A 13,772-nucleotide genomic window follows, 5' to 3' on the forward strand; every position below is an offset into this window, starting at 1 on the left:
ATTTGTTTCTCTAGTGAGACAGTAGGATGGATGGGAGGGGAGACAGTGAAGTGGACACCAGGAGAAACGTATTGGTCATCCTATGGAATAAGAGACAACCTGCATACTGGTCCTGTCGACAAGCAGAGGCACATGGTGTTGTTTTGGCAAAGATCTGTCCTTGCCAAACTTTCCTTTGCATTAGTTTCAAAGGAGATGTTTTAGAGTCTCAAGGCTTACTGGCCTGGTTCCAAGGCTTTTCCACCTTAGGACTACCTCAGTGTCTGGGCACTTCATGCTAACTTCTACATTTGTGTTTTCAAGGCACAGGTCAATCACACCTCAATCACTGTAGCATCTCTAAGCACTTGGCACTGACTTGTATTTGGTATGTGGCAGGACTCCTTCCAAGCAGAAGAGTCCCAAGAAAGAGGGAGACATTGATATTGTAGAGTTGCTGAGAGGTCACGATCCCAAAGACTACGAAAGGATCCTGCGGGAACACGAAATCCACGACTACCGCGCAATTCTCCAGGCCATCGAGTTCCTGAAGAAGGAGAAAGAGATGGAGACTGGAAGAGTGGTGAGAGAAAGAACATGGTGCACACATTATCCTGAAACTGATGGGACACAGCAGGTTTGTGTTGGTTTGGACCAAATTTCTCACTTCATTTTTCAGGTTATGGTTGGGCTTTATACCCATTAGCAAAATTAGAAAAATTCAGTCAGGTTCAGGCTCACACAGTCAGGTTTGGATCAGGCTGGGTGCAAATTTTTACGAATGAATCAAGCGCAAAAAACACAAACCAACCTTATGTTTTTGATCCCATTTATACCAGGCATTAAAAATCAATTGCAGATAAAATAAACATCTAGCTTGTGTCTTGAAAAGGGCTCAAAGCTACATTACAAAAAAGTGTAAATACTGTAGCCCCAAGAAGGATTGGAATCTGATTTCCCTGAGTCATATTTAAACTTGTGTTTAAATGTATGGTGGAGCACAAGTATCTAGACAGTATTTTGATACGTCTTTCATCTGCAATGGGATTTTACAACAACCAACAACAAGTAAAAATGTCGCCCCCCTCGAATGATGCTGGCACCCTTTGGGCCAATCAGTAACAAGTAAATAAACATTGTAGCACCCCCTTTAGGCCAATGACTGCAATTTTGAAAATGCTGGAATGGAGCAATGACGTGCATCATTCCCCGAAGCTTTGTCAAAATCCAGTCAGTGGCGTCCGAGATATTGTGCGTGACGGACCGCCAGACGGACAAACGGATGGACCGGGACGGATCCATAGTTCCTCCCCCAGTTTCACTGTCTTACCTGTCCTCTGTCCTGCTGCAGGAGGTGGAGCGCGGCGGCAGGGTGGAAGAGGAGGACATGGCCAGACTCATCCAGCAGCTGGAGGGACGCGTTGGCTCAGAGGTACTCAATACCTCCAGCACATTAGTATGGGTTTGCAATTAAAACATACCAAGTCTAACTTTAGAAGCCTATTGTAATATTCACACTTGTAAACAAAGAGCCCTCTGTATATATAATCATTATTAAGTGTCATAGGATAGTCTTTGTAGGTACATGCTACTATAGGTAGATACTATACTACTAGGTATGATACTTGCTACTAATCTTATATTACGATGAATTCAAACCTGTCTTGTATATAGAGTCCACTGAAGCTGTCAGCTTTATGCATCACACCTGAGCAGCAAGTTTCAATCAATCTCCATTTATTAAATCCTGACAATGATTTGAATTCACAGCCCGTTTCCGTGATGAAAGATATTACAGACCAGACAGCCGCTGAGAGCCAGACGGCCGTGTTTGAGTGTCAGGTCAAGATCAATTACCCAGAGATCACCCTGACCTGGTACAAGGGCACCCAGAAACTGGACAGCAGCAACAAATACGACATTAGCGTAGTGGGAGATCACCACTATCTGAAAATCAAGAACTGCCAAGCTAAAGACCAGGGCAACTACCGCGTGGTGTGTGGCCCACACATCTCCAACGCCAAGCTCACGGTCTCAGGTAAGGCTGCTTGTCCTAAGTGTTCTGTCATGTCTGATGGACACGTGTCTGTGTCTGTAGTCTAACAAGATTTGGTATCCCCTCCTTCATTTTGTTATCAGGAGCTGATCACAAGCCAGGTGAGTAGCACTGCTCAAACTAACATGGCTCTCGCTGTTGGTTTTGTCTGTAGGACGCCACCTACTGATCTCTTTGAACCTGTTGGTTTACATGTGACGCATATGTCATTATCTTAATGTTCTGTAGATTTCTGTTTTCTGTTCCATGTTCCATGTTTCCTCTGCATTTAACTTAAGTCAAGACTCAAAAGTTCAAATAGTTATAATGTGAATAACACAAATAAAATAATAAACTTTTTAAGCTAAGATGAATCTAATATTCTGAAACATGTTATCAGAAACTTCAATCTAAACTAACTCTAATTATCCGGTTTTAGCTGACCAAATTCAGTTCACCAAATGCATCCGAAGCATTGAGGTCAATGAGCGCCAGTCTGCAACCTTCGAGTGCGAGTTGTCCTTTGACAACGCCACCGTTACATGGTATAAAGACGCATGGGAGCTTAAAGAGAGCCCAAAATATAACTTCAGGACTGAGGGCCGACGACACTTTATGATCATCCGCAATGTAACTGCTGAGGACGAAGGTTTGTCAAGGAACAGCGATGTGACAAAATGAAATAGATTCATTTAAACAATACTTCACTTTGGAAAAACATTTCAACTGTTATGGCTTTAGGAGCAGTCAACCTGTGGTGACTTCAGGATCCACTGTCACCACCTTCATGCAGGCTGTTTTCCACAGCTCTCAATACTATTAATTACAAACGGGCAAAACTACTTGTTGTTAAATAAAACCGTGGACAGAGAATTAAATAATATCTTGCCCTACTTTGCCCTGTTTTATAAGTTTAACTTTTAGACTAGGATTACTAAACAGAACTAACTGAATGGTGGTGACTAGGGATCCCCAGTGTAGTCCATACTGATGGTTGACTGTACATAAACTCCTATAGAGGATTTGCAGTTAAAATGTTTTACCAAATTGAAGTACCACAGTAATTCCTCACTGGTAATGGCATTAACTGACAGTGAACAATGTCCCCACCCTCTCAGGCGTTTACTCTGTGATAGCACGGCTGGAGCCCATGGGAGAGGCTCGAAGCACAGCTGAGCTTTACCTCTCAGGCAAAGGTCTGTACAACTATAAGCCAGTCAGTGTTCCTATAAAGTGAGTGCTATTTGGAGTTATAACACTTTATCTTATTCTTTCACAGAAATTGTGTTAGGAAAGGTTCCTCATGGTGAGTACTTTAAGAGCAGACAGCACAACTTAATGACAGTAAAACTGAACATGTCTTCAGGTCTAAACAATGAAAAACATCCTAGTTGACCCATGGTCTACCTTTGAAGTTGGACCATAGGTTTAATGGGTTTCATAGATTGTTGGGTCATGACAACCTTTCACGTTAAACAAGAAAATAAAATTGCCTCAAGTGAAGCTACAAGTTCTCATGCTACAGCAGAATTAGTTTCACATAATTTAAGTAGGCATCACTTCCTGATCAAACTTTGACAAAATTTGACAAAGTTTGTAAAGTTTTAAAAGATATGTGAGGTCTTACTGTCACAAAACATATTATAAATAATATTTTCACTGATTTATATATTCATTCAAATTCTATGTATGGCTAAATCTTTAGATGTCCCAGATACACCGATTCAAGTACCAGATGCACCATCTATGGTTGCTTACAGAGGTAAGACTGGGACACTTTAACAGTTTATATTAAATCTTATCCCAGCCTTACGTTGGCTCCTTTCATTCACAAATGTCTCACTTTTCTACCAAAAGATTCATCTGAATTTTATCACTACGAAGAGAGAACAGAAGTAAAAGGTATATACAAACTTTGCGGACTACAAAATCATAACATTACTAATTACTATTGTCACTTGCGGCTCTAATCATTCTTACCCTTGGATGGAGTGAGGAAATGTGAATCACCCAGTTGCTGCATTTCATCCATCAAAATTAAACCATTACCCCTCATCCTAATAATAAACCTAACATATCATTATCATCCTTAAACCATCATCCTCAATAATTGTGAGCACTTTAAATCATTTGTGTATAATGTATAGTATATTTATTTATATTATAGTATATTCTAACCATCAATTATCCTTATGCTAGCTTATGAAAGTTGGACATTTCAAGAGGAAAGTGTATCTCTTCAGTACTCTTCTGTCACAGGTATCAATATGATTCTGTTTTGGATGATATTTCCCTCATCAATACAATAACAAATCATCACATTGTCTGTCTGTGTCTTAAACTCTGTTCTCATGTTAATTGTTTCTGTCCAGTGTCTGTTTTCATCTCTGTTGATGTCATTTGCCATTACGTTTCTCTGTTATCTGTATCTTCCCTCATTGGTTGTTGTTTATTCGGTGTACATCCCTTCCATCTCATCCGCGTTGTTTGTGACTTTTTTAGTTGTTTAATGACATGCGACTGAATTTTATCATCAGTCCATGTCAGTGAGCTGAGATGTTAGGGCATTTTCTAAGTTCACGTTTCTCCTTCAGCAGAAGAGAGAGAACCTGTTGAAGAGATTGTTGACAGGACACAAGTTGGAATAAGAGAAGAAATCCCCGAAGGTATAATGCTAAAGGCAGCTAAAAGCAGCTTCTGGCTGTTCAACAAAGCTTATGGCTGTACTGTAACAAGCCAGCTGATCAGTATCAACCTATAGATGCTTGTCTGTCCACTTGGTTTACATGTCGTCATGTAAAACGCTCCAGGCAACATGTGTCTACTAAATACCAGTTGCCGGTCAAAACCTTTTCTATGTCCAGAGTTATAATTTCTTGTTTGTGTATTTGACTTGTCTCTTCTGTCTTGTCTCTTTATGTCTTTCACCCCTCTTAACCTGCTCATGTGCAGAAGTGGTTTCATTTTTATGTTTTATGTTTTTCACTCTTGTTAACCCCAACTCAATTCTCTTACGCTCTTATTAACCCTCACTAGAGCTTGAAGTAGATGGCAGAGTGGAGAATAGAGCTTGGCAGTTAGTCTAATAAATGAACTTTCTTGATCTTTTAAGTTCCTGAAGCTTACAGGAGACCAGAGGAGAAACCCTCTGCCCCTGCAGCTCCCCCTCCTGCTCCAGTCAAAGGTATCCTCTTATACTTCTCTTTTCATTATTATTCATGTTCCTCTGCAATTCCTTCTTACTTATGTATACTTTCTATCTTGTTGGTGTAACTCTGTCATTCACTCTTTGTATGTGTTCAGAAGTGCTTCTTCTGTCAACAATTTCTTTCTCTTTGTATTTCTGTAGTTCTTAAAGTATTTGTGTCAAAAGATGTTCGATGTCAGCATTTGAAATAGAAATTGAAATAGTTGATAATGTTTTAAAGTACCAGAAGCAAAGAAGCCGGAGCCCCACGTCGCTGTAGCTGCTCCGCCTCAGCGAGAGGAACGCCCCGCCCCAGAAGGTAACGCCGTGTTGTTAGTGATTACTTATTTTCCTCTGTATGGTTTGTCTGTCTGAGACTCTTGATCTTAAATCTTGTCTTACATTCTTAATTCTTGAGAGAAAACAAAAAAAAATGCAAGATGAAAAACTTTTGAAATGGCATCAAAAAGAAATGTTAATGCAAGCTTTTCCACACAGATTTATATATTTTCTATTATTTCCAGAATTTTTATACGTAAATGTTTATTTTTATAATTTCTTTTCTTCAAAGAATATTATGAACCTCAGATGGCATATTCCCAACCAGAGCCACAGGGAGGTAGTGTGTATCATGTTACATTTTTGCCGTTTTTAACATAAATTTAGTATTTCTTATTGAAATGATATTTATATATTTTTTAAATTATTTTTTAGAACATTATGAACATCAGATTGCATTTTCAGAAACAGAGTCCTGGACAGGTATCTGATGTTACACTTTGATCTATCCTTAAACAGACTATCCTATCCTTATCAAATAAAACTCTTTACATGTACTTCATCTTTTTCAAAATTTTCTCCCACAGTTTGTGTGCATAATGAATGTTATCTTAAGTGACTTTGTCACGACTGATTTGTGTTTGTCGCTGTTCTTCACTGTACCAGCTGTTGTTCTTACAATGCCTGTGAAGTAATTCACTACAGAGCATTGCATTCTTCGCTGTCTGTCAGTTATCTGTCAGTCTGTTTGTTATACATGTTCTATGTTTTTGATTCTTTCTTTTAACCATAACTCTTGAAGCTGTGTGTACTCTGTGTTGACTCACAGTAATATTTCTCTGTTACCTTGAAGAACCCACAATATACACGGAACCTGAACCTGAACCTGAACCAGAGATAGTGACCATTCCCAGAAAGGTCACTACTGCACCTTATCAACCCAAACCTACACCAGAGCCTAAAATGGTGCCTGAGCCTAAAGTACCACCTCAGAAAACAGTGGCACCTGAGCCACAAGTGGCCACATTTAGGCCTGAACCAGAACCACCACAGGCTCCCAAGAAAATACCAGAAGCTCCTCAACCTAGAGGTAAAGTAGCAAATGCTTTGCTTTACTACTGTTCTCCTGGCGAGGCAGCACGTTCATTTGTCTTTAATGTGTTGTGTCTGTACTGCTGTGTTCTACATGTTTAACTGTCAAGATGTTTGCGTTTATTTGTGTAAATCTCGAATGTTCAGAGATGCTTGTAGTTTGGACATTAAAACCCTAAAATTCTTCTAAGTTCCTGAAGAGCGCAGAGTTGAACCTACCAGGAAGCCTGAACCACCTCAACAACAAGTGGCTCCACAGAAAGGTAGATGAGCCTATAGTTCAGGGATCACAAGCCCTTTAATGTGTTTGTTGTATGTTTGTCATTGTAGCACAGCTTAGTCTTGTTTCTTCAGTGCTAACCTCTTGAGTTTAATTGGTTGTTAAAATTAACATCATCTAATGAATTTGGAGTTGGCAATACATGATTTAGGTTGTTTGGCTACATCTTAGATATAATCCTTCTACAAACGAATTGATGTCAGTTGATGGTAAATCAGCTGGAAGCATTTCATCTCACACCTTTGGCTCTGAAAAAGGCTAATGATAAAGAGAAGCACAGTATCGCAATGCTAGCTGGGTCTATTGACTTAATATGGAAATCCTAAGGGTCACATATAGGGTAAAAAAAACATTTTAATGTTTTCCTAAGTGCCAGCTGTACCCAAGGCAGAGGAACCCATAGTTCAGCCAATTGCTGACAAGATTACTCCAACCAAGACTGAAGCTATTGCAACAAAAGGTACAGGAAAGATTTTTTTTTTTTTTAATCTTGAAACTCTTGCTGGAATATATCTTATTCTATGTTTTGGGTCATGTTATGTGTTTTGTGTATTCAGATGTTTTTTTTTTTTAAATAACTCTCTGCTAAGCACTCGTTAGCGTGTGGAATACTGACCTCAGAAGCCAGTAGGGTACTGAATATATCTAATGTTCTTTAAAGCACCAACTGTACGCAAACCAGAAGAACCTGTAGTTCAACCAACTGCAGCCAAAGTTACTCCCTCCACAACAGAACTTCTTCCAACTAAAGGTATTGATAGTTGACCTTTAAATTCTTGGGTTTTGCTGTCCTATTTTTTTTTCTCTTTGTTATTGTATCTGTTTTTCTGACTTTAAAGTAATGCTTCAGATATGTCTTTTATGATCTCTTTCATTGGTAGACACTCGTTAAGAGTGTCGTCTGTTTCCATGTAAAATCTTAGTGATTACCTGTAGGTTAAACAATAAATGTTCTCTTAAATGCCAGCTGTACCCAGACCAGAGGAACCTGTAGTTCAACCATCTGTACCCAAGATTACTCCACCCAAGACTGAAGCTATTCCAACTAAAGGTACTGCAAAGATGCTCTTGATAGGTAGTTTTGTTGTACTGTTTTGATCTTTATATTGTTTCTTACATGGAATTTGATATATTCATGCAAATATATCATTCTTAATTTGTGCCTTTTTATGTACGTAGGGTATTACATGATAATCTTTCATGTCTTTTGTGGATATTTCTTTCAGTGTGCTAAGCGCTCGTTAGAGTGTGATTTGCACATTTGGGTTTCTCTTACAAAATATGATAATGCATATAATCATCTTATAAATGAATGTCCTTTTTAGTTGTCCCAGAACCAAGGACATCTGGACATGTCACTGAATCTCCAAGAAAACCACAGTTAACGGCTGGTAAGCCTGAAGCAGAAGCAGCAAGGTATGCCCTTGAATTGCCAAAGCATGTTCCTGAGGCAACTAAGGAAGCCCAAAAGTATGCCTCTGAGGCAACTAAGTCACTTCCAGTGGCGCCTAAGGAGCCAATATATGCCCCTGAAGAACCAAGCCAAGCTGTTCAACTGCCAATGGCAATTCCTGAGGTTCCAAAACATGTACCAGAGACACCAAAGCCAGTTCTTAAGGCAGCGAAACCAGTACATGAGAAGCCAAGACATGCTCCTGAAGTGTATGCCCCAGAAGAAACAAGCCATGCTCCTCGAACAACAAAGCCAGTCCAAGAATCACCCAAGTATGTTCCAGAGGCACCACAGCCTGTTGAAAAAGAAGCAAAGGTTCCAGAAGCACCAAAGACTGTTCCAGAAGCACCAAAGAAGGTTCCAGAAGTGCCAAAGAAGGTTCCAGATACACCAAAGACTGTTCCAGAGGCATCAAAGAAGATTCCAGAAGTGCCAAAGAAGGTTCCAGATACACCAAAGAAGGTTCCAGAGGCATCAAAGATGATTCCAGAAGTGCCAAAGAAGGCTCCAGATACACCAAAGAAGGTTCCAGAGGCATCAAAGAAGGTTCCAGAAGTGACAAAGCAAGCTCCAGAAGCACCAAAGACAGTTCCAGAAGCACCAAAGAAGGTTCCAGAAGCACCAAAGAAGGTTCCAGAAGCACCAAAGAAGGTTCCAGAGGCACCAAAAGCACCAGAAGAACTGAAGCCTGGCCGACAAGCACCAGCACCAGCACAAGATCTTGAAACACCAAAACAAATTCTTCAGGCTCAAAAGCCAACTCAACTACAAGGTAGATATATATGGCAAAATGAAAGTGTAGTAATTAACTAATAATTACTCACTATGAGCTTTCCATTTACCCTCTTTATCTTTTATCCTAAGAACCTTTACTCATCTTAAGCAAATTCTTGAAAGGTTTTGTCCTGATGTTTGTTCTGTCGTGTTTGTTTACTGTTTGTCATGCTGTGTCATTTATCAAAACAGTAAAACAGAGGGAGTTACCACAGGAAAAAACAGCAATAGCTAAACCAAAGCCTGAGCTGAGTACACCCACCAAAGGTATGCTTAAACTTCCAAATGTTTCTCAGGAATGTCTCAGGAAATTTAGCACAGATTTCTCTCTATTTCTTATAGATTGATTGAGTGCATTTATTTATTGTAGTACCCCAGAAAGCAGAGCAAGTCACTTCTGCAAAAGTAGAAGTCCAGCCTCAGCCTAAAGAAACTCCACAACAGAGAGGTAGTGATTTATGACATTGTATGTCTCACAATTTAGTTGTAAAATGAAGATTACATTAGAATATTTGTGTTTTTACACCTCTGATTTTTTTGTTCTGTGTTGCTTTCCTCTTTGCCACCGCTCCATGGTGCAAATCTTGAATCTTGGGCTATATCTTGAAAGTTACCCCAGTTCCCATGAGGACTGAGCTTATGGAAACAGCAGTTAAGGTTGAAGACAGAAAGCATTCTTCTCTGGAGATGGGTCTCAGTGAGCGGATCTCTTTGGCAGAAGAAGTTGGATACAGGCAAGAGGAGGTCAGGACATATGAAAGGAGAGAAGAGCACATGGAATCCAGAGTGAAAGAAGATATGTCTTTGAAAAGGGAGATAAGACAACAGAGGGAGATAGCAAAGGAGGAGGTTCCTATGTGGTACAGTGAAGATCTGCAGGTCGAAGACACTCCAGATGAATATGCAGAAGATGTAGCTGAACCACTAGAGGACATTGAGTTAACATACACTGAATATGAGGTTGAAAAACCAGAAGACATTGAACCAATAATTTCTGTCACTCATGATAAAGAAGATGAAGCTGAGGTCCTGAGGGAAGAAATTTCAACTCGGAGGTCTGTCTCTCCACCTCTAAAGAAAGCTGTCTTTCCTCCAGCCAAGAGAGATGTCGCACCTCCACCCAAACAAGCTGTTCCAACAAAGAAAGAGGTCTCTCATTCCAAGGCAGGAATGCCATCCAAGAAAGAAGAACTGACACCTAAGAAAACTATACAAGACAGTAAACTGAGAGACGTTAAAGTTCCTATAACTTATACAGAGGAAATCTCAGGTAGAGAGGACAGGTCATTTGTTTCACAGAGAGAAGTTACTGAATCACATGTATTAGTGCATGCTGAAGAGCATGTTACATATGAAAGAACTACTTCAGTGGAAGATGCTGCCCCACTCAAAATAGCTGCTACCCATAAAGAAGTCACTCCACCAAAGAAAGCAAGCATACCTCAGGAAGTTACTCCAGCTAAGCAAGCTGACTCTATTGGAGTGGAAGAAGTTCCATCTCAGAGGTCCATTTCTCCCCCTCCTGTGAAGGTCGTCTCACCTCCAACCAAGAAAGGTGTAGCTCCTCTACCCAAAACAACTGTTGCAGTCAAGAAAGAGGTTTCGTCTCCTAAGACAGCCATTCCTCCCAAGAGAGAAGTAAGAATGCATAAAAAGATGGACTCTCCCAAGGAAGAAATCACACCATCCATAGAAGCTCCTGCAGCTGCAGAAAAAAATTATCCTGAAGACATTTTACCTCTGCAGAAAGCTACTCTTGTGTCAAGAGAAGTGTCTCTTGAGGAAGAAATTGTCCCAGTGATGAGAACTATTCCAACTATGAGGGAAGTGTCTCCAGACAAGGTTCCACCACCTAAGAAAGCGGTCTTTCTTGAGGAAGAAATTACACCATCAAAGGAACCTGATTCACCAACAAAGGAAGAGATCTCCCCTGTGAGGACAGATGTGTCTTCACTTTCCAAAGGAGTTGTTCCTCCTGAAGAGAAAGCTATACCCAAGAAAGCTATCCCTAAAGACAAAGATATGCCAACTAAAATATCTCTTCCTCCCAAACAAGTTAGACCACAGAAGAAAGATCTGCTGCCTAAGGAAGAAACTGTTCCACCCAAGACAATTGTTTCTCCTCCATCTAAAGAAATTACCCCTGCTGAGGACGTGGTGGGTTCCTCTGACCTGCAACCACCTAAAGAGGAGAAAATCACCACAACTAAACCTCTACCGCCAAAAGAAGATGGCAAGAAAGCAAAGAAGGGAACACAGAGGGTACAACAACAGATCCCTCGGAAAGGTATTCTTTCTTAATTGAGCCCATCAGGTTCATATGATCGTCATAAGATCGTCATAAGATCGACCCCTCTTATAACTGAAATATACTGTAGAGATTTTAGTTTAACATCTCACTTTTACCATACTCACACCTCTTTCTAATTCCTTGCGATACAGCATTACCTCTTGAAAAGCAAAAATGATGCAGTGGTGCACTAACTAAACTAAACTAAACTAACCTTAGTAGCATTACAGTATGCATTGCTTGTCATTAACAACTGTTCCACATGTATGTGTATGTGCAGTGCATACACCTTTCTATGAACCTTTCTTGGATGGTTGTCTATTGTCTGTTGTAATGCGTTTGTCAAAATGTGAACTGTTGTGTGTTGCTTCTTCAAAAGCAGACCACAGGGTTTCTATTGAGGAGGTCCCTGTTTCAGTTTCAGATGATGTCACTCCTCTACAAGGTACATCAAGTACTAAAGAGTACTTTCTTGGTTTATTAACATCTTCCATTTTGTTGAGAATCTTTTTCTACATCATTTTCCATCCTTTCACTTGTTTGGTCCTGTCACTCCCACCACTTGTTTGTTCTGTTGTCAGTTGGGATGAATTCTTTCCTGTCTAAATCATCTTTCAAATCCTCACTTGTATTCTGTCCCATTATTTGTGTGTTTGTTTACCTGTTTTGTCATTGTTAAATCTTGGCTGACCATGTTGATTTCTTGGTCATGACCTGGCATCTTGTATTCCTAAGTGTCTCCTCCAGAGGAGAAGAAACCATCTCCACCAACACAAAAGCCTTCACCTGCTCCTGCTCCTGCAGCGAAAGTCACTCCTCCTGCAGGTAGTTTCTTCTGTTTGTTTTGTTTATTGAAATATCTGTTTCCTCTTTCTTTGACTTTGATGGCTAATTAGGGGCTAGCCATATTGTTTTTCTTTTTTCTCCTTTCTCCCATTTACTCTGTCTGGTGTTTGTTTCCTCCTTGTTGTCTACTTGTCCTCAGTCTTCTATGCTTTAATCATCTTCACATGTATTGACTTACATGGTTTAACTGTTTGTTTCATACGATATCTTGGCTGACCATGTTGATTTCTTGGTCATGACCTTGGCATCTTGTATTCCCAAGTGTCTCCTCCAGAGGAGAAGAAACCATCTCCACCGACACCAAAGCCTTCACCTGCTCCTGCTCCTGTAGCGAAAGTCACTCCTCCTGCAGGTAGTTTCTTCTGTTTGTTTTATTTGTTGAAGTATCTGTTCCATCTCTCTTTGAGTTTGCTGGCTGATCAAGAGTTAGCCATATTGGGTTTTTTTTTGTTTTTTTTATCATTTCCCATTTCAGCTGTCTAATGTTTGTTTCCTCCTTGTTGTGTACTTGTCCTCAGTCTTCTTTGCATAGATCATCTTCATGTGTATTGTCTACAGTTCAACTGTTTGTCTCATATACCATATCTTGACTGAGCATATTGTTTTCTTGGTCTTGACCTTGGCATCTTGTATTCCCAAGTGTCTCCTCCAGAGGAGAAGAAGCCATCTCCACCAACACCAAAGCCTTCACCTGCTCCTGCAGCAAAAGTCACTCCTCCTGCAGGTAGTTTCTTCTGTTTGGTTTTTGTATTGAAATAACAGTTATCTCTTTCTGTTACTATGCTTTTTTCTTTTGCAATCTTCCATCTTGTTTGGTTTTGTTTTGTTACATTATTTTCCATCTTAGCTGCCTCTGATTTGTTTGTTTGGTACCTGATGTCTCTTTTTCTTCATTCTTCCATCTTTAAATAATTTTCACCTGTCTTCAATTGCTTAACTGTCTGTTTCAGTGTGTTGTCAGGTTCATATCTTTACTGAGCATGTTCTCTTGGTTGTGACCTTGGTATCTTGTATTCCCAAGTGTCTCCTCCAGAGGAGAAGAAACCATCTCCACCGACACCAAAGCCTTCACCTGCTCCTGCTCCAGCAGAAAAAGTCATTCCTCCTGCAGGTAGCCTCTTCTGTTTGCCATTTATGTTGTTTAACTTCATGTTTGTACTCTTCCGAAATTATTTTTTTAGTCTTAATGATAGTCTGAACTCTTTCATTTTGTCTGTTTTGTTTATCCAAGTATCTGTCTTCTCTTTTAGTAAGTTAGCTTGTTTATCAAACCTTAGCCAGTATTGTAATCAAGTTGGCGTTCTTGTAGCTAAAATTTCACCAGTGGAGAAGCCAAAGGCTGCACCAGTGGAGAAGAAACCCTCTCCACCAGCCACAAAGGCTGAACCTTCTCCTGTAACAGAGAAAGGCTCCCCACCTGAAGGTAACATCTCTTCTGTAACTTTAATTCATGTTGCTCTCTTTAATGTCTGTTGCTCGCCTTGAGCATTTCTTACAGCTTCAGTCTTCATACAAGCAATCAGAACTCTGATTTGAGAAATGCCTTGGTACTCTAAC

General features: G+C 40.1%; 1 protein-coding gene across 1 annotated transcript in view; it reads left to right on the plus strand.

Annotated features, from left to right (window-relative positions):
* The window catches only part of LOC144539873 (titin-like), a 61,981-nt gene extending 55,600 nt beyond the window's left edge, over positions 1 to 6,381 (plus strand). Inside the window, exons 56-66 of the mRNA XM_078286143.1 lie at positions 379 to 559; positions 1,334 to 1,411; positions 1,750 to 2,017; positions 2,454 to 2,663; positions 3,133 to 3,210; positions 3,294 to 3,320; positions 3,720 to 3,776; positions 3,872 to 3,916; positions 4,214 to 4,273; positions 5,143 to 5,198; positions 6,334 to 6,381. Coding sequence (XP_078142269.1) covers positions 379 to 559; positions 1,334 to 1,411; positions 1,750 to 2,017; positions 2,454 to 2,663; positions 3,133 to 3,210; positions 3,294 to 3,320; positions 3,720 to 3,776; positions 3,872 to 3,916; positions 4,214 to 4,273; positions 5,143 to 5,198; positions 6,334 to 6,381 — 1,108 coding nt within the window. The remainder of the gene's footprint in view (positions 1 to 378; positions 560 to 1,333; positions 1,412 to 1,749; positions 2,018 to 2,453; positions 2,664 to 3,132; positions 3,211 to 3,293; positions 3,321 to 3,719; positions 3,777 to 3,871; positions 3,917 to 4,213; positions 4,274 to 5,142; positions 5,199 to 6,333) is intronic.
* Positions 6,382 to 13,772: the final 7,391 nt, after the last annotated feature.

This window comes from Centroberyx gerrardi, chromosome 10, assembly GCF_048128805.1.
Source record: "Centroberyx gerrardi isolate f3 chromosome 10, fCenGer3.hap1.cur.20231027, whole genome shotgun sequence".
Taxonomy (NCBI): Eukaryota; Metazoa; Chordata; class Actinopteri; order Beryciformes; family Berycidae; genus Centroberyx; species Centroberyx gerrardi.